This window comes from Perca flavescens, chromosome 5 (genome assembly GCF_004354835.1).
Source record: "Perca flavescens isolate YP-PL-M2 chromosome 5, PFLA_1.0, whole genome shotgun sequence".
In the NCBI taxonomy this organism is placed as follows: domain Eukaryota; kingdom Metazoa; phylum Chordata; class Actinopteri; order Perciformes; family Percidae; genus Perca; species Perca flavescens.
In genome coordinates this window covers 727,276-747,500 of record NC_041335.1, presented here as the reverse complement: position 1 = coordinate 747,500, position 20,225 = coordinate 727,276, and the positions used below count along the sequence as shown (strand labels likewise).

At 41.8% G+C, this 20,225-nt stretch overlaps 2 protein-coding genes across 5 annotated transcripts in view; both read right to left on the bottom strand.

Moving 5' to 3' along the window:
- The window catches only part of fam189a2 (family with sequence similarity 189 member A2), a 25,892-nt gene extending 17,827 nt beyond the window's left edge, over nucleotides 1-8,065 (bottom strand). Inside the window, exons 1-4 of one of the 2 annotated variants that reach the window (XM_028578334.1) lie at nucleotides 7,952-8,065; nucleotides 7,311-7,866; nucleotides 3,895-3,951; nucleotides 920-1,030 (exon numbers count right to left, since the gene is read on the bottom strand). In XM_028578334.1, coding sequence (XP_028434135.1) covers nucleotides 920-1,030; nucleotides 3,895-3,951; nucleotides 7,311-7,589 — 447 coding nt within the window. In that variant the 5' untranslated portion in view covers nucleotides 7,590-7,866; nucleotides 7,952-8,065. The remainder of the gene's footprint in view (nucleotides 1-919; nucleotides 1,031-3,894; nucleotides 3,952-7,310; nucleotides 7,867-7,951) is intronic. The other variant, XM_028578335.1, reaches the window with a different exon arrangement.
- Nucleotides 8,066-11,799: 3,734 nt separating this feature from the next.
- tjp2b (tight junction protein 2b (zona occludens 2)) overlaps nucleotides 11,800-20,225 on the bottom strand; it is an 86,200-nt gene continuing 77,774 nt past the window's right edge. The window contains exons 21-23 of one of the 3 annotated variants that reach the window (XM_028578317.1): nucleotides 18,918-19,388; nucleotides 14,489-14,574; nucleotides 11,800-12,421 (exon numbers count right to left, since the gene is read on the bottom strand). In XM_028578317.1, the coding sequence (XP_028434118.1) occupies nucleotides 12,277-12,421; nucleotides 14,489-14,574; nucleotides 18,918-19,388 (702 nt within the window). In that variant the 3' untranslated portion in view covers nucleotides 11,800-12,276. Of the gene's footprint in view, nucleotides 12,422-14,446; nucleotides 14,575-18,917; nucleotides 19,389-20,225 lie in introns of those variants that run through there. The other 2 variants (XM_028578318.1, XM_028578319.1) reach the window with 2 other exon arrangements.

Sequence of the window (20,225 nt, the reverse complement as noted above, 5' to 3'; positions counted from 1 at the left end):
CATTAGGTTGTTTTACAGACATTAGCTGCTGGAGCATTGTTGTCATCTTTCACACTTTGGACCATTACTTCCTCTCTGACATTTGATTCATTTATTTAGCACATGTAAAAAACAATAACAGTGTTACATATATGTAAGATTAAGTTTTTTTTAAAACGTGCTAAGGAAACCCAGAAAACCCTCAGGGGCTTGGCAAGTAATTCAACGAAAAGGTAGCATATAGGAAATTAAAAAAAACATATTGTCTATGGAAAAAGGGACAGGAGAAAGGAACAATTAAATGAGGGGAGACAATAAAGAATGAAGAAAGAGAGAAAAGGAAAAGTAATCATTAAAAAATTAAAATACATAAACAGGGTCATGACTCCCTCTTGTTTCCAGCAGAGCAGACACATGAGTCTGACATTATCATTGTTTTGTGATGCGCATCTGTCAGAAAAACATGCCGACATTGACAAAAGAAATTGATAAACTCAGAGGCATATGATTCTGATGGATCGGACCATTTGGAACCGGATCTTGAGTTCCATCCCTACGCACTATTGCCCAGTGCCCACAGTTCAATCTTCTTTGATTTGCCCTTGGCACTATCATGATCTTACATTGTACTGTACAACAAAACAAAAACATGAAAGCCAATGAGACTCAAAGTGGACATTCATTTCCATCCAAAGGTATGAAATGATAAAAAGTGATTTCCGTGTTCACTCGCTATCCTCTGTTTTACTTGTCATGTTTTATCCACAGTGAACTGGTTCAACATGGAGTACATCAAATTAGTAAGCATGGTGTCATTTTCTATTGACTCTCCACAGGAAGAACAGAGGGAGGCAGAGAAAGCGTGAAGGAGAAATAATCCAATAAGATCTACAAATGCTGAGACCCAAACCAGACTGAGACAAACGGGTAAGAGGCTCACCAGATGGCAGCTGGTCATACTGGAAACCAGCTGGGCGCCCTGGCAGCACAGGATGAATCCAGCCAGATTAAGGAGCACACACACCACAGACAGCAGGACAAACACATTGACCTGGAGATGGAGGGATGGGGAGAGGGGGGTGGATGCAAAAAGAAGGGAAGATGGATTATTGTGGTTTAAACACTTGTGTCCAACCCAGTGGACATATTCAGTACAAAAAAGGTTTAGTAAACATGATGTGAATAAATGGCGAGAGATGGTGACCAAACAGTAACTGTACGTTGTAATGTAGCATGGACCACACAGACAGAGGGGACATGAATACTGTCACACTCAAATCACAGGGTTTCTGCAGGTTTCACCAAGTCAAATTTAAGACTTGTTATGACCTTTTTAGGGCCATTATGCTTGACATTTAAGACCTTTATCACAACATCAACTAAGCCCTAAATTCAAATAAATATATTTTTTTCAATTTATAAACTTGCACTTCCCCACAGCTGAAGAACAAAATCTGTTTTATGTCTGTTGTACAATCCCAAAGAGACTCGCGCCAATAACACGGAAGCTGATTGGCTGCAGTATAAGTTACGTTTAAGTCTCATTTGTAGTCATAATACAGCAAAATTATATTTGAAGAACACAGGTGGAGCAGGGGTGACATCACACATAAAGAATCCACTGTTGAAAGAAGAGGATTGACTTTACTATGATTCCATGTCTTTTTCTTCTTCTTTTTACATCTTCCTGGTGTTCCAGTCTTTACAGATTTGTTAATTAGCTTTTTCCGTTTTGAGTAGGTTTGCCTCAGCACAGTATGCGTTACAGTGTTCTGGCTGATCAGTTTGTGGGGTATTTGGAAGAAACCCCTATTTACATACACTTCTCCATATCTGTCTTTTCTTAATCTACATCGGATGTGTGAAATCATGTTCCAGAGAGAGCCAACAGTCTGCAGGGTTTTTATTCCAACTGGTCACCGGTGCAGCTGCGTTCAGTAGCTGTGTTTCCATAAATGTATTTTGATGCACATTTTGAAGTATCGCATTACAAAAGTTTAAAGGTCCCATGGCATGAACATTTCCCTTTGAGTTTTTTTTAACATTACTATGCATTCCCCCAGCCGGCCTATGGTCCCCCAGTGGCTAGAAATGGTGATAGGTGTAAACCGAGCCCTGGGTATCCTGCTCTGCCTTTGAGAAAATGAAAGCTCAGATGGGCCGATCTGGAATCTTCTCCTTATGTGGTCATAAGGAGAAAGGTTACCTCCCCTTTCTCTGCTTTGCCCGCCCAGAGAATTTGGCCCACCCATGAGAGAGAGAGAGACATCCTAGCTTTCAAACCATTGACATATATATAATGGACCAATAGACCCCGTTGCTCTGGACGGAGACCAGTGAAGGCTATTAGAAGCACTTTTCCGGTGATCTCTTGCTTTACTGAGCAGCCTCCAACTGACAGAGACAACGTAAATGTGACGCAAGCAACGTGTCTGAAAGTTGTAAGTCTTCTGGTAGCTGTGCCAAAATAAATCTCAATCATTCCCAATCTTACAGAGACGGAGAGTGTAGGTATATGTATATGTAAGGAGATAACATAAGCACAGGCTAATTATTGCTAACTAACATGCTAGTTAACATTAGTAATTAAACCTAAACAGCTAATGTAAATCGAAACTGCCTGCGAGCTTCTCCTGTACTATTCAGTAATTCCTCTATTGTGCGACAGTAAGTCTCGTGGTTATGACATAATCGTTAGCCTATTTTTACAAAAACGTCTGCTACGGAGCCATAATGTGAGCTACAAGGAAATGGAGCCTTTTATACATTGTCGTGTTTCTTTAGAAATAAACAACGGACAAATAGAGTCTTTAAACGCTTCAGATGTAAAGTTATTCTCTGTTAAGTGATGTAAAAAAAAAAATGGCGGTCAGTGGAATGCTAACAGGAGGTGATACCTTTGTAGCAACAAAATGGCGCCATTGGAGGTTTGAGTTCTGAAGCGAAGCTTACCCCCTTGTTTCAAACGAGCAAAGTGGCAGTTGGTCAAGGCCACACCCCCACCCTCCACCTTGCCCCCCCACTCTCTCCTCCTTGATAGCTACAGACACAGAAATGGCACATCCTAAGGAAAGCTCATTGTGGGACTGGCTCTAGTGGCTGTAATTGTGCACCAAGGCTGAATTTCGGGAAAGAGACTTCAGATACAGTATTAGGGGACCACTAAGGTCTATGTAAAAGAGACTTCAGATACAGTATTAGGGGACCACTAAGGTCTATATAAAAGAGACTTCAGATACAGTATTAGGGGACCACTAAGGTCTATATAAAGAGACTTCAGATACAGTATTAGGGGACCACTAAGGTCTATATAAAGAGACTTCAGATACAGTATTAGGGGACCACTAAGGTCTATATAAAGAGACTTCAGATACAGTATTAGGGGACCACTAAGGTCTATATAAAAGCATCCAAAGAGCCCCATGTCATGGGACATTGGCATCAAACTCAATGACCGATCAGCTGTTTTCTGCCAGCGTCTCGCTGCGTGCATTAGAATCATTGCATTAAATTGTCTTTATCTTTGGACATGAAACATGGCATCTACTCTGTCTACTGCAGGATTACAGCCATGCATAAAGCATAGCTCATACCGCCAACCTCTGACGGAACTACGCTTTGCATAGCCTAGTTTATTTGCTCCAAAACAGTTGATGCTGTGCCTAATTTGCATTTCATTATAAAAGTTTGCTTTAACTTCACTTGACAATTGAATGGAAACACGACTACTGATCACTTCTCCACCTGAAGGAGTGCTAAACAACGGATGGAGCCCATGGAAACCTCCAGACTGTTAGCTATTCATGGAACATGATTGGACATCCCTAGGTGATTAGATTTAAATTTAACAGCAACACAACATTGTAATGACTGCAATCACTGCTTTATAGAAGGCACCAAGACCATAGCCCTTACCAGTAACAGCATGGGCCTTCTCCATGTTGTGAGGCCCACAATGCCTGAGAGTATGACCTGGAAACACATGGAGAAAAATTATTTTCATGTGGTGCAACGTAGAACCATACAAACGCCTTTAGCGGCACTGCAAACCTGCAAAAACATCCGGTGTTTTTTTGTGTGTGTGTGTGTGTGCGTGCGTGCGTGCGTGCATGCGTGAGCAGGCCACATCCTGGAATGTGGGACATCTGCCCTAATAAAAGGGGCTGGTACCATAAACTGGACAGTTTCCCCATTAGTGTCCTCCTTGAGCCTTTACAGGCCATTTCCTGGCTCAGCGATCTGAGTTCTCTGTGAAAACTGAAGTCACCAACTCTGAAGAAATTCAGCCTCCACTACTAAAAATGTACAGCTTCCTCCCCTCTCAGCTACAGTCCACCAACATCCGTGTTCGGCAGCTTCCAGGCATAAATCACTGCCATACTATAGCACAACATACTGCCCTGTGTTACAAACGGTGTGAAACACAGGAATGCTGCAGCAGAGACTGGAGAGCTGGAGTGGATAGTGATAAGCTTTATCCCTTAATAGCTTTCAATTGATGGAGATACATAATATGAGCAGAGAGGCATTCTCTGCAGAAGGTAAGGGCATTTAATCTTCTCCACAGGCTGGACGAGCAGCAGAATGAGATGTGTGAGAGGAAGAAGAAACGGCATTATGGTAGGGTCCATAAACCATGGACATGTGATTTGTATTTAATACCTTATTATTATTATTATTATTATAATAACAACTAGTGATCATAAAATGTTTTTGTGAAGGATGACAGTTGTGTGTAATAGTCCAGCATTTTGTTTCCATCTTACCTCGGTTTGTCCAGGATGTGTTTAGCCTAATTTTGACCAGAAGCATGAGGAAAATGCTGACCTAATGATCTGTCATACATTCTTATCTTGCTCAATGTGTCAAAAATAAACAAAGTGGGTAAAAATTAATTATGGTGTTATGAGGTGTTAGCATTGGAAACGGAAAATTATCATTCCAGCACAGCTTTGAATCCTTTAGAGGGTTATTCCATCCAGCACATTTAATTAATATATTGTTCATTTCACAGGGACAGCACACAGAAGCTGTGTTGAGTAGAGAGTCTGTCCAGACTGATGTCATGAAGTGGTGTATGTATGACATGCCAATTCGTACAGTGGGGCAAAAAGAGTATTTAGTCAGCCACCAATTGTGCAAGTACTCCCACTTAAAAAGATGAGAGAGGCCTGTAATTTTCATCATAGGTACACTTCAACTATGAGAGACAAAATGAGAAAATAAAATCCAGAAAATCACCAGTTGAAAGTCTGTGTTGCCCAGCGACAGCCCCAAAACATCACTGCTCTAGAGGAGCTCTGCATGGAGGAATGGGCCAAAATACCAGCAACAGTGTGTGAAAACATTGTGAAGACTTACAGAAAACGTTTGACCTCGGTCATTGCCAACAAAGGGTATATAACAAAGTATTGAGATGAACTTTTGTTATGGACCAAATACTTATTTTCCACCATAATTTGCACAATTGCAAGAGAACTTGCACAATTGGTGGCTGACTAAATACTTTTTTGTCCCACTGTATGCCATTATTGGCATGTTATCAAGACGCATAATCACTTTTAGGGTGTTTATCAACGCCGTTTGGCCTCCATTGACTTACATTACCTTTTGATTGCATGTCAATTTACGCTGTAGCGAGTCGCATGAAAGGCCGAAAATCCGCATAGGGACATTGGTCAGGGGAGAGGATGGGTCAAACAACACAGGACTTTCACCCAGGAGACCAGGGATTGTGTCCCGCGAGTCACGTTTCCTAAACTCAACCGTCCCGTTCTTTTCCTAAACCCAACTCAGTTATTGTTTTCTTAAACCCAACCGTCCGAAAATGCTATTTTCCGATAAACTGTAGCAGTCATATTTCATGGGACCCGCGTGAGGGCGGATTTCATGTTCAGGTGTTCAGCCTCAGAGGGGAGAGAGAGTAGCTGACCATTCACCTGAGATCAGTAGAGCAGACGGCTCTGCAGAGAATTACAACTTTATGACATTTCATGAACAGCTGATGGAGCGGCGGTGAGCCACTGCTACTCGCATATAGCGGAACCCCTGCGTGTGCACGTGTGATGCTGATTTGACCGGCATAAATCAGCATATGTCAGACTGACCGGCCGGTTGCCGGTCACGGCCGGTCACGTGAAAATCGGCCAATTCCAGTCACCAGCCGGTCAATCGGTGCATCTCTATTACAGATAATACTCCACTGTATGTTTATGCGAGGTCATGATGTCACGTTGGTCTGTCAGAGTCAAGTCTCAAGCCCAAGTCAAGTCACAAGTCTTCATAAGTAACTTGCAAGTCAAGCTGCAAGTCTTTCAGGTCTCTGAATGATCCCCGTTAAAATTACATTGCATTTGAACAAGTCCAACCACAAGTCTTGTTAAAGCAACTTTTAAGTCAGTCGACACAAGTCCCAAATCTCAAGTCAGGTCGCAGGTCTTTCTTAGTTGCATATGAGTCAAACTGCAAGTCCTAAAGTCTCTAACTGACCCCTGAATGAAGCATTTGAAAATTTTTCTTTCAAAGTCATGTTAAAAGTGTTTTTCTTTTGTGAGACCAAGTCCCTATAAAGCATTGATCTGCTAATTAAAAACAATCATCCAACAGTTCATCTGGATTATACAGTAGCCCACATCACTTTATTTGGATGTCAAAGTGAAAGTGAGCACACCTGAAATTTTCTAATAGCTCCTCATTGCACAGAGAAGCTCTGTGCACAACTACAGTACAGTAAGTCAAAGATGAAGCAGGTGTGTGTAAACTGTGTGATGGACAGTTTGGGTACCATTTGCCTTTGTTTTCTCTTCGAAATAAGTTTGGACACTCTGATTGTCCTCCTGCTGATTAGTCTTGGTCAGTTGGACTTCCAGAGAGACATAAACAGACGGTTTAACTGCACAGATACACCAGAAGTGGCTTGTGTTATAGAATGTAGTTTCTTTGACAGAGACCTGTATTGCGCACACTAAAGTGAAATAGTAGGCTACTATCAAACTAACACTCCAGTGGCTCTGACAGTAACGTGATCCTCGAGGAAGCATTATGTAATATCCCTGACCGGGTGACAGTATTAATGGAACCAGTCAGTGGCTACAGCTCATATATTTTTGCGATATAACGTTACAGGGTTTTATTTCTGTCGTCGTTTCCGTTTTAAAATGGTAAATATAAAAATGCCTTTGTCTCTGTGTAGGGTTCATTCACATTACTGTATATATCCTACCGAAATATATTATTCTGTTACTTGCCTCTGAAGATAGAGGCACAATTGTCATAAAACATGAAATGCCATGCACACTGTTGATCGGCTCCACCAGCCCGTGGCTACTTACCGAGGAACCTGCCCAGAAGGGACACGAGTTTCGGATTGGGGGTGAGTTGCTGAGGGACAGAGCTCCAAAGCACAGCGCCACCATGGAGCCGCCGAGCAGCAACTGCAACAAGCCCAGCGAGAGCAGCGGCCGCCCGGGTAGCAGCAGTCGAGAGCCGCTGCTGGCAGTCCGCGAAGAGGCTGACAAGCCACGGGGTCGGTTTCGGTAAGACGGCTCAGCGAGTTGCGAAGCCCCGATAACCGGACAGCAAGACCCCGGCAACACCACCGGGAGCGACATGTGAGGCTCGACGGGCAGGACGAAAAACAAAGAGTCTCCCGGAACTCGAGTTCCTCCACGGCGGCGTTGTTTTCACGGATAGCGCGGTGGATCCTCGCTGAGTTCAGTGGAGCTGCTCGCTGCTCCTGCCATGACGGTGTCCAGTTTTAAATAACAAGGGCTCGGGTTGACTTTCACATATTTTGGCAGCGAGTTGAGAAAAGTCCGGACGGGGGAGGGGCAGAGCAGGCCATGTGTGACATGTAACATGTAAACAGGCAGGGTGTCTTCTTGTCATCTGCAAAATATACCATCCTGAAATAAAATGCATACATAGCATTATACACGTATTAAATAAGCTACAGTAGTTCACATTTGTTTACCATTGGAGCGGCCATTCTGTATCAGGCCCGTGTGCAAACTTGTGAAGGGCAAGGGCTGGAATAGAAAAAGGGGTTCCCCACCCCCCACCACCTATATATTTCTCTCATTTTGTTAGAAATGCAGTGGTGGAAGAAGTATTCAGATTTACTTAAGTAGGCCTACCACACTGTGAAAATAATCTTACAGGAAAAGTCCTGAATTGAAAATGTTACTTAAGTAAAAGTAGCCTATGTAGGCCTAAATAGACTATCATCAGGAAAATGTAGTTAAAGTGCTCAATGCAAAAAATATTCCCATTTTAGAAAGTGTAAAGCATCCAAACAGTTGTGTGTTTAATGATCTAATCATCTCAGCTGGACTTGTAGCCGTTATATTAAACGCTTTTGTGCATACAGTTTTAGTTTGGAATCAACAAAATTGCTTGCACTTGTATTACCTCCTCTGTTTCTATCAAGTTCAAGTTTCAAGTTTCTTTATTTGTCACATGCATACAACAAGCAGTGAAATTAATTCCTGACTCCACTCCAACTGTGCTATTCATAACTAATAGCATAATAAGTTATAGAATAAACTTCACTACAGTTTTCAGCTTTTTTTTTTTAGTGTAGACTGCAAAATATTAAAACCCCAAACCAGGTGAGCCTGTTCTGAGCCACAAAGCAAAGAGAAGAAATGTCAGCTGATTTGACAGAAGAGGAGTACATTTAGGTGGAAAAAAAGCAGGATGGTTGGGGTTCAAGCACAACGAGTGAGGGGAGGAAACAGAAAAGTAAAGGATAGGGTTGGAGTTTTTAAAATCCATCTTTATACATTATGATCACATCCCACATGTACTGTATGTTGATAAGTTATGAGTTGCTGTAATCATTCTTCATCTCCATCCTGAAGCAATGCCTTCGTAGATTGACTGCACTGGAAGAGACTCCACCGTCCTGCAATCTGAAGTTAATACGAGGCTTCAGTTGTATGAGTTAATCAATTGGGTAAATCCCGGTTTGTGAAAATGATCACAATACACTGTGGTTAAGACTTTTTGTTTTATTTGGTGTTTTAAGGTGAAAACATGGAAAAACTCAGCAGACACAGTCCAATCATTCTTCTCATTCTCTCCATCTCATTTGTAACATAACCCTCCGCCATGATGACCCATTACAGTATACTCCATGAGCTCAATGCCAGTCCATTGCACTTGGATTCTGACCGTAAGCACTTTGTAGCTCATGTGTGGAGGTAAAGAGTGAACTGAGAAATACAATCAAGTACATGTAAAAACTTGTGGGACCTCATTCATTCACACTGCTAGGAGGCCAGACCAAATACAATGGTCTGCCTCCACCACAGACACCGAGACCAGGCCTGAACACACACGGCCCCATATCTCTGTGGCTTAGATCTACTCTATCCACTATCAGAGGTTTCCTTCTGGGTGTATGCTTTTGTACATTTGCTTTGCTCCACTCTGATACACTGATAGAAGACAAAAAAAAGTTGCCTGTCTGGTAGGTTTGTAGAGGGAAATGTCTGCTGGCATACAGGAAGTCATGTGTTTCATGTCTGTGGGTGGTTTGGAATAATAGTGCGTTCCATTTACCTCTGAACTGGAGCTGGGAATGACGTCACAATCGAGTTGAATATGTTCCATTTACAAGTCAGATTTTTCATTTTGGGGTTAGCTCTAGCCAGGTTAGCCATTGTTAGCAATACCAGTTGATAACAGAGCATTATGCTGCTTTTTGTGCACACAAAGCATAACATGTCCACAGATAGAAGTTGGACAGAATTGTGTGTACAACTGGTTGAGTGGGACACAAATAACTGTATGTTACTACATCTTTCACTACTGTTGATGCATGGGGCAGCCATGTTGGATTCTGAGCTGGGGGTACTCGGAGGTTGTCTGAGTTCCGAACTCGGAAATCCGAGTACAAATGGAACGCACTATAATAAAAGAAGGTGCCCCCCACCCTTGGAAAGACACAGCCTAAGGAGTCCTTCAGAAAAGGCTGCCAACCCAGCTAAGGGGGGCCACTACCCTGGGGGCCCTGAAAGCTAACTATGTCAACTTGTTTGAGCTAATCTCATTGGAAATTAATTTGGGAATATGCACCACATAATCAAAATGCAGGGCCTTCAAAGGGGTCCTACTTTATTGGTCTTGAGGTCTTGAAGAGGGGTTCTGTGTCAAAATGTAGGCCCAACGCCCAATGGCCCCCTAGCAAGTTCATCCATTCAGAGGGCTGATCCTGCTCCTCTTATTCATGGGGCACAGCTTTGAAAAGATAGGGCTGGTGTTATTCTATATTCTTCTTATCGTCACATACATAAAGACCATAGTCAACACCGCTTTAGTCTATCTCTCAATACTTTCTGCTTCCTTTATGGTTATTTTTCTATTAAAAAGGCTCACAAATATATAGTTTACTTTTTTTTAAAGATTCAGTACTTTCCTAAAACAGCTGAACACTGTAATTTTTTAACAAATGCTACTCACACAGGAGGTAATAGTGCATTTGTTGGGGACTATTTTCAGCAGCGGATTAATCCACATTTGGTGGCCAACACCTTTTAGAGTCTAGTCTCTAAAAGGTGTTGGACAACAACGGAGCTTTATGACACAGAGGAATACGATATATCAACAATGACAATACTTGTTAGGGAGATACATTCATTGCTGGTTTGGCTGGAAACATGGGATTGGCTGACCATAAGACAATATAGAATGTCACCAACCTTATCACTTAACAGGGTGTTAGCATAGGCAGTGATAGCCACCATGGCTGAACAGACAGAAGAGGGCACCACCTGCAGAAACTTTATCGACAAAACACTCCAAGGCAAAAGACATCACGCTGCTGGCCACACAGTTACGACTAGCAAATCCTTTCTGGCTGAGAGGTACAGTGCAAAAACAGCATGCTGAGCATCAAAGATGCCAATAATTACAACGAAACCTCAAGGCCCGGTCAAACCAGAAAGTGGCACAGCAAAGTTCATTGCACATCCTAGTAAAATAGGTGGTGCTAGAACCTTGGTGACGCAGTGACTGTTCACAGGACTAACGAGAGCTAGCTCATGGATGTATTCAGAGAGCTGGATAGTACTCTGATAGACGAGGTTATATAAAAATGCAACACAGCTAATAACCGTTAAATTATATCTTCTTCTCTCTCTGGCTGTCTATTCCTTTAAAGATCTGAATTGTCAAGACAATTCACTATTGGGTAATGACCCGTGTTAAGTTTACAAAATGGAAGAATTTGGATTGTTTAATGCTGGAGTGACCGGGGCTTTACAGATTACAACTTTGACTCTAATTATCTCAATTTAAAATAACTGGTTAGACTGATATTGTTCTTGATTGGACTCTAGAGATCAGACAGCGTTTGCCCTTTCTTACACATGGCTGAGATACTGGCTGCAGGGTGTGTGTTTTGCCCCTGGAGGTGACAGCAGACGGTACAGTGTGTGAAGGGGGGACAGCACTGAGATTTGGTGTCACTGGTTCCCTGGTTTCCCTTGAAGCTTGACAGCAGCAGAGGTTTTAGTACGGCTCGGTGGCTGAGGGGTGGAGGAAAGACAACCCGAACCTCATGGGACTAAGAAAGTAAAAGGCACTTCAAAAAATTGTAACAAATTCCAGTGTTACTAGATAGACTATATATAGATATATACTGTATGTATACACAGGCATTGTCATATACGAAGGAATGCAAATACAGAGTATAAACACTTGACTTTAAATACATTTATATATGTATATATACATATATTTGTTGTATGTAATAATATATTTATTTATATATATATATATATATATATATATATATATATATATTATATAGCTGGCAATAATAGGAGCTTAAAAAAGAAAGGAATAGATGTGATAAAGCGCATTGTGGTTTTTAGGTTTGTTGAGGTTTTTTGTGAGGGCAAAACTTGTGGCATTAAGTTTCAGTTGCTGTGCAAAAAACTGAAGAGTTGCATAGGCAAGAAAACAAGTGGTTCCTAATCACTCAGTTTTGACCTTTAAAAGTGGTAGGTAAGAAAGAAGCAATCAAATACAACATCAAAAGTAAAGTTAATATAGTGTGTTCCTATCCAAATGGATAGCACAGATTGCTTTAACTTCCATGAACCAAAAGAAAAAGTTTTCCCCCCCTTAATATCAAAGAAGCGAGAGTCGATTCAAAGTCAGCAGCTTACTTGTGCAGGGCATGATGGAATGGTATGTGTGTAAATAGACTGCTTATGCAGTGTGTGTGTGTGTGTGTGTACATGTACGTCCAGGTAAGCCGAGGGCGGCCACAGCTGCTGTGTGCTGAGCCTACAGCTGGGTGTCCTGGTACTGGAAGGAGTTGGCGGTGTAGTATCCCGGCACTGCCTCCGACTCTGCCTCCTCTTGGCTGGGGTAGACGGGACGTCCCTCCTTGGAGGACGGAGGAGTCTGGGGTTCAGGACGGGAGCTGGAGCTGGAAGGACAGAAAATGAGTCCTGCCACACTTCCAGTATAACTTGTGCATCACTAGCATGGCAACATCTGCTGATTGACCATGTGGCAAAGTCAGTCCACCACTTCGGTCCAGACATAAACATCTCAACAACTGCCATGAGATGGTGTACAGACATTCATGGTTCCCAGATGATGTATTCTAATAACTTTACTCATCCCTAACTTTTCATCTAGTGCCCCCATTGACAATTTTGGTTTCATGTGAAATATCTTGACTGTTGGATGGATTGCTGTGATATTGAAGGGCCCTTGAGGATACATTCTAATGACTTTGGTGATCCGCTGATTTTTCTATAATGGTGGTATGCCACTCCATGATTTCTAGCTAATTGTCTGGCTGTTACCATACGTTGCATGTTGTATTGAAAGCAGTGCCGCCTTCAGCCTAATCCCCCAGAATGGGTTAACATGGAGGTAAGCTCCTGTGAGAACATTTCTCTCCCTCCCTTGCTGGGTCTGCACTTCCTTTAACTTATTTTCTACCAACCCTGAGCCTCTTATTTTACTCAGATTTGGGGCTCATGTATCCAGTCCATCATAACTAAGCCCTGTTGCCTTTACACTTTCATTACAGGGTTCAATCTTCCCCAACTGCTTTAAGAAAGGCCTTCAATGTTTTAACTAACTTTTTATTGAAACCACTTTTGCATATCAGTTTGGTTTACCAAAACCACACTTCTCAAGAACCTGCAGTTTAGGCATTAAGTGCATGGCATGGTTTTCCAGAAGTCCAACACAAATGCTATAGACCAGTGGTTCCCAAACTTTTTTACATCAAGGACCCCTATAGTGACACAAATAATAATAAAGTGAGCACATAACAGTCTATGGTCAGACCTGACAAAGCGCCTCCACAACCAAAGAAGACATTACACAAGTCTTTTCACAGGATTGTGTACTACTCCTCATGGTGAGTAACCCATATCCTCTTTTATGTGTATAGGTCTTGTAAGTGCATGTGTGTATTTGGGCATGTGTGTGTGTGAATATATACAGTATATAGTGAGGGATTGATAAAGTATTGTGGGATCAGTAAAGTATACCTTCTTCTACCAAACACAGTCATTTTAGTCATTTGCAGGAGGTGATGGGACAGTGAGCTGTGAGATAAAGAGCTGCACATCTCCAACTGCTCAGCAACATAACCCCCTCCTTTTACTGTGCTGCTGTGAGTGGAAAGCTCCTGACTGTGTGTGCAGCATGAATCAGATGGAGGTTGCTCCTTGCATGATGGAATAAGGCAGATTACCGACTGTACTCTATCGTATCGAGACTATCTCTCCACTGTTACATATTCCAGATGTACGGGTGGAGAGATGACAGCAGCAGCAGCTTCTCAACGAGTGTTTGCTGCAGTCAGGACTGGGCCATATGGAGAAAATCCGATATCACAAAATGTTTGACCAAATTCATTGATGTCAATATTGCAATATTGTAGGCTTGACAATTGTTGCTTTCACAAAATAGTTTCACATTTAGATTTTAGATAAATAATCATCAGTAATGTTTATACAATGACTAAGTGGGTAAAGGCAAATAATAAAACAGCTAGTAAGTCTGGTAAGTTCAGAAAATGACATCACTTTACTGTAATGCAGCCTTTAACACCAAGAAAAGACAACACGTAAACCATATCCCAATATTATGATATCCAAAATCGAAGATGATATCTAGCCTCATATATCGATGTATTGCCCAGCCCTAGCTGCAGTATTAAATACACGTGTTGCTGCAGCCAGAAACTACAAGTGTCTCCAAGTCAACCAGGACGGAAATCTTAAGAATTACAACTGTAAAAACTTGTGTTAGTTATCTGTAGTCTATTACTTCTACGGTCTTTAATACGGTCAGTTGACAGGTGATATTCTCTCTCTTTCCCTAACAATACAGGCCTCTCAGGCTCCACCATCAGTGATATCTTGTAAACTGGGAAACACTGGCAAACACTGCAGAGACACAAACATGCGGACACACACACACTCACAGCAGAAGCTTGGAAACAGTCCTATGGCAGTATTGAGCCTACCCGATAGGCTGTGGGCGACTGTGATCCAGCTTGGCTGTCTTCAGAGGAACAGCATAGATGTCTGGGTGCTTCTGGGCAATTTCCAACTGGAAACACAGATTAGATGGTTAAAGTCTGTTAGGGCCAGTATCCAAACTAACGTGCAGTTTCTGATTAGAAAACAATTTTACTGCAAGAATTATAACAATGCAGTTCACTTAAAGAAGTAAGTATAAATATATATCAATGCAAGACTATGTTTCAATGATAGTAGACTAATTTATCCAATGCTACTGAAGATATTGCATTCACAGAAATCTCATAACTAAGGGATCTGTGTATTCATTAGACTTGGATTGCATATATACGCAGACAAAATCTAGAAAAGACCTGTTTTCTCATAATCACAAGATACAGATCTGTTCATAATAATAAGCATAATATGTCTCCAGTTGTTTTTTCTTTGGTTAATGCAATGTACATCTATACTACGCACTCCATTACAATGTAAATCCAATAGGTTTAAGAAATAAAAAACTAATAAAACAATCCCCTGCTCCAGCACACGTCGGACTCATTCATGCATCATAAACCCAAACCAGTAACATTTTTCATACACACTTTGCACCATTCATAGTGACATTTTTTTAACATCAAAGTTAACCCCATCATACTGTCGTCCCCACCAGCCATCTCTTCAATGGGAAAGCGTGCAACATTACACAAAGAACAACAAAGAACATAACCAGATTTTCTAAATTACCGCAGGCAATTGCTGCCACCATGACTAAATAGATATAATTGGCTCAAATATTGTTAAATATCATTATAGTATATAAATATTGTTTTAACAAAATCTTTTTTGACATGGCAATAGATAATGTGTGGCTGGATTGATGATACTTTAACTGTGTCTCATTCCATGCATTAACTAAAACTTGAACAATGTGAAGCAGTCATTTTCAGTTTTCTTTTCAATGTAGTTTACGATGTCTTCTCTGACTGCATCTTCTTCTTGTTTTAACGACATACCATTTACCATTTACTGAGAGATGTTGATGGAGACCCAGCCCTGTCCCAGCCCTGCTGCTTCTGCTTCCCTCACTACCTCATTCATTCATGCAGGACTACTGAAAGACTACACCCAGTATTTTTACTTGGACTACTGGATTGGATTGCGTTACTGCCATACTACTTAGACATCACATTGCGCAAACTGTTTATTGACTCTATATTTGACCTGTATTTTTGGTAGACTCTTTACTGTATTTTGTATGTTTATATTTTGCGTATTTAATGTGTAACTTAATGTTGTCTCACACGTGTATGCTTGGTCTTGGCCAGGTCGTCGTTGCAAATGAGAATTTGTTCTCAATCGGCCTACCTGGTTAAATAAAGGTGTTTAATAGTCTCATGCCATTATCTTATTGTTACTATACTTGCCACTGTTCTTCATACCAAATGCTATAATAATTATGAATCATATTTCTCCATATCTGTCTATCTGTATCAGTCTCTGTGTCCCAACCGGCAGCCCACCAAGAGTCAGGGTCTGTCTGAGGTTTCTGCCTAAAAGGAAGTTTTTCCTCACCACTGTTGCACCAAATGCTTGCTTGCTCTATCTGTAAAGTGTCCTGAGAGAACTCCTGTTGTCATATGACATTATAAATAAAATTGAGTTGAATCAGCTGACCACAAAGCTGGAATCAGAGGCTCACAGACAGGAAGAGGAGACCAGACATCCTTCCAGGTGTTGGCGAGTACCACTACATATGTGAAACTCATTCTATAAGGTCTTTAGGGTCTCCAGAGGGAGCTGAGTGAAGTCTGATAAATGTTCTCAAGTGATGTCACATGAGTCAGCGTCGGCTGGGTCTGAAGACTACAAGTTTCATAGTGAATCCATAGATATGGATCTTGTGCACACAAGGAAAACAGAAGATAGATCTAATATCTTGTATCAATGATATTCTCTTAAGGGGTTTTGTAGTGGAGTACTCTTTTAATCATATCTATAATGATGTTTAATTATATGCTGTATAACAGTGTGCTCCAGATGAACTACACTCTCTTCCCACTTGATTAGTCTGCACTTTGCTCTCCATTTGGTGAGCCATTCATCAAGCCACTGGAACTAGTGCACCAGGTATGAGAGAAATATCGTGATTGGCCGAGATAATAATGTTTAATCACCTTAGACCACTCTGACATCACACAAAAATGCCTTGCTGTAGACACATGGCCAGTGGTGTAATGTAACTAAGTACATTTACTCCAGTACTGTACTTCAGTCCAAATGTTAGGTACTTGTACTTTACTTGAGTCTTTTCATACCACTTTCTACTTTGCTACATTTCAGAGAGAAATATTGTACTTTTTCCTCCACTACATTCATCTGTTACAGCTTTAGTTACTAGTTACTTTACACATTAAGATTCCTGCACACAGAACCCATGTAGTTTATAAAATCTGATGTTTGATTCTAAAGTAAACTAGCCAACAATATAACGGCTTCAAGTCCAGCTGAGATGATGAGACCATTAAACACACAACTGGTTGGATCCTTTACTCCTTCTACAATGGGAGGATTGCTGTGCTTTGAGTACTTTTACTTTTATTACTTTAAGTACATTTTCCTAATGAAACTTACATACTTTTACTTAAGAAACATTTTCAATGCAAGAATTCCACTTCAGTTTCTGATGATCATAAATGACCTGTAACAACAAACAAGACTAACAGTGAAAAGAACACTAGTTTTATATAGTTTTTATTAATGCCTCTGCCCGGTCAGAGTCCCAAAATGATTTACGGCAGGTAGACCGCGCTACAGTCACACATTCTGACGGGTCACAGATTTCTTTGTAACACCAGAAAAGCCTGTGTTAGTGTATCCAGCCAGGTAAAGGGTAGCAGGAGATTTCTTTATATAGGCCTAATGTGTTCTTATTTTATTTTAGAAGTTATTTGTTCTAGTCATGGCTGATACTGGGGCAGGACCATCACAGGAAAGAAGGAAATTAAACGAAGAACTAAAAGCTGAAAGGGAAAGTGAAAGACAACGGGCGAAAACCGAGTCAATTTCAGTCGGGCTTTCAACAGATGGAGATGTGTTTGTGTTGGCCTACTAGTTTCGGTTCCCTTGTCCCCCTGTGATAATGTAAAACATCCACGGGTTTCATATAATGTGCTATAATAATCGAAGTTATTACTACGTTGGTTGCTACAACAATCTCTTAATGCTTTGGCTCGTGACCCAGTGACAGTGATACAAGGTTTACACGATACATCCAAAGTAGGCTAAGTTACTTGAAATGCAACGATGCATATGTAACTTATTCTCTTTGAATGATTTTCTGTCTCAGCAAAACATTCATCGCGACTGCATGACTTCCCCGTAACTCAGTAATCTACAGTGGGCAATTCAGCACCGTAAAGAAAAGACCTTTACAACAGCAGGTGTGGTAAAAACGCTACCACTTTTGTCTAAATCAGCCACTAGAGTCAACACAAACTGAAAGTTACATATTGACCCTTTAAGTAAAGGATATGAATACTTCTTCCACCACTGCACATGACCGTTGATTTAAATTGCGGAGATATGTGAAATCAGCAAACTTGTTTATTCCTGTTGTCATTTTCAGCCGTAACTGTAACGTTTAAAGATACATAGTTAAACACGGAGGTCTCTGCTGTCTTATTTCCTGTCCTGTGTAGCTTGGCTAGCTTGGTCTCTTGAACCAAATCTAGCGTTAGGAACAGCAACATGTCCCCGCCGGTCGGACTGACTGCTGGTTTGGGTGGTGTCATTTTCTTTAGTCTGTGGCCCAACAGGTAGACTAGCTCTCCAAGCTAACGTTAGTCAAACTGTTGACATATGAAAGCACAAAACATGCATGTCAGATGGAGATGAGAGTAGATCCAGTTGTTCCTCGTCCCCGTTTGCTTAGTGCTGTTAAAGTGTATGTACAGGACACAGGAGGTTTCTAATCGGACGTTATTGTGAACAAACATTATGATTGGCTCTGTACTAATCTGATTTACATCCTTACACACCTATTGTGCTGTACTAGTATGAACAACAACACCCTGTGCTGGTAAATACTTTTGATAGGCCTGGGTACCTAATTCAATACTTTTTAGGCACCGAGTGAATTGCCTCTAATGCCTCGTCATTCAATACCCAATTTCAATACCTAAGGAGTAAATCTCATCAGCGTCAGGGAGCCAATAGGCATGGAGCATGCATCTACCAAGATCTAATAATGATTGTGATGGCTGTCTAACATTACACGTCGTAGAGATACGCAGGAAAAACTCTACGTTACACACAGAGGGCTGACCAATCAATAAACTCCTACAGCAGCGATCTCAAGTCCCTGACTTCTGCTGTGTGTAATACACCTCATGACACTACAGATGACCAATGGGAACACTGAGCTATGCCCACCCTGGCATTCTGCGCCTCCTGCAATTCCAGCATCCTTTGGGCTCGGGCGAAGTGATCCATCTTCTCGAAGGCCTTGATCTTCCCCAGGAAGGACCTCAAGGACGGATCGTCCACAGGGCTGTCCTTGGCTGCCTCCTCCTGCTGCCTACAGCCCGTTGCACTGGGCAGAGGCACGGGTGAGTGAAGTGAAGCCTCCACCATGTTCCCACCACTGCCAGGCCTGGGCGCGGCGGGGGAATGGGGCGCTCCCGGGGGCCACAGTTTGCTACAGGAGTTGAAGTGGTGAGCCGGAGGGAGCGGGCCGGAGGAGGCAGCCGACCGGGGGATGAGTGGCGGAGGGTCGTTGTTGCTGCTGGCGGGGCTGCTGCTGGATGGAGAATCGTAACTTCGACTGGAGCTGGGGGGTGGAGGGTGGTGCTGCCTGTGGTGATGGCGTGGGCTGCTGGAGTCGTCCCTCAGAGACAGTTTCACCTGATCAAGGAGGGGAAGCGTTAGAGCCAGAACAGGTACTTACAGTTTTCTGACTTTTATAATCAACAGAAGCATTGGAACACAGACTAATGAGACTGTGATCACTCAAACAACTATTGTGGTGGAAGTTCTAGCTTAGGAACTCGTGCTATGGAAGTTGAGACAGTGGTACCCCAGGTCTCATTCAGGTCAGTGTCCAACATAACCATAGCTGTATGATAAGACAATGCTGCTCTTCCTGCCGAGGCCATAGGGAAAGCACACATTTGTCTGTGTGGAGATGTTTGGGCATCCGCAATATCTTTGTTTACACTGAAGGTTCAGCTAAACGTAATGCCCCCAGCATGAGTTTAAATACTCCTTCATGAAGACTGGAACTTCAGAGAGTTGGGATGGCACGACACGATAACACATCGTGGTTAAACTTTACTGCCTGCCATAATTCTTTCCTCAATTAAGTTTTCATTAAATGATCCTTAAATGATTACATTCTTTACGTATGTAAAATGACTTGTGCTGCTCCTGAGCATTCAGGCCCTTGTGATTGACTTCTGATTGTACTGTACCACATCACCATCAGGGGACAGTGCAGCAACCAAATCAAAGCTCTTCTACATTTTGGGGCAGTAAGAACAATGAGTCATTGCTGATTGTTCTATTAAAATGCAACACAACTTTCAAGCAAATGTCTAAAATTTTAGCAAAATGAAATGTGAATTAGTTTTTTTTTTTCTTCAAGTGCCTTCATGCAAATAAGAGGACGGCCACACTATAAGTCACACACCAGTAACTGTGATACATCATGGCACTTGCTTTTGTTTTTCAATTTAAAATCCT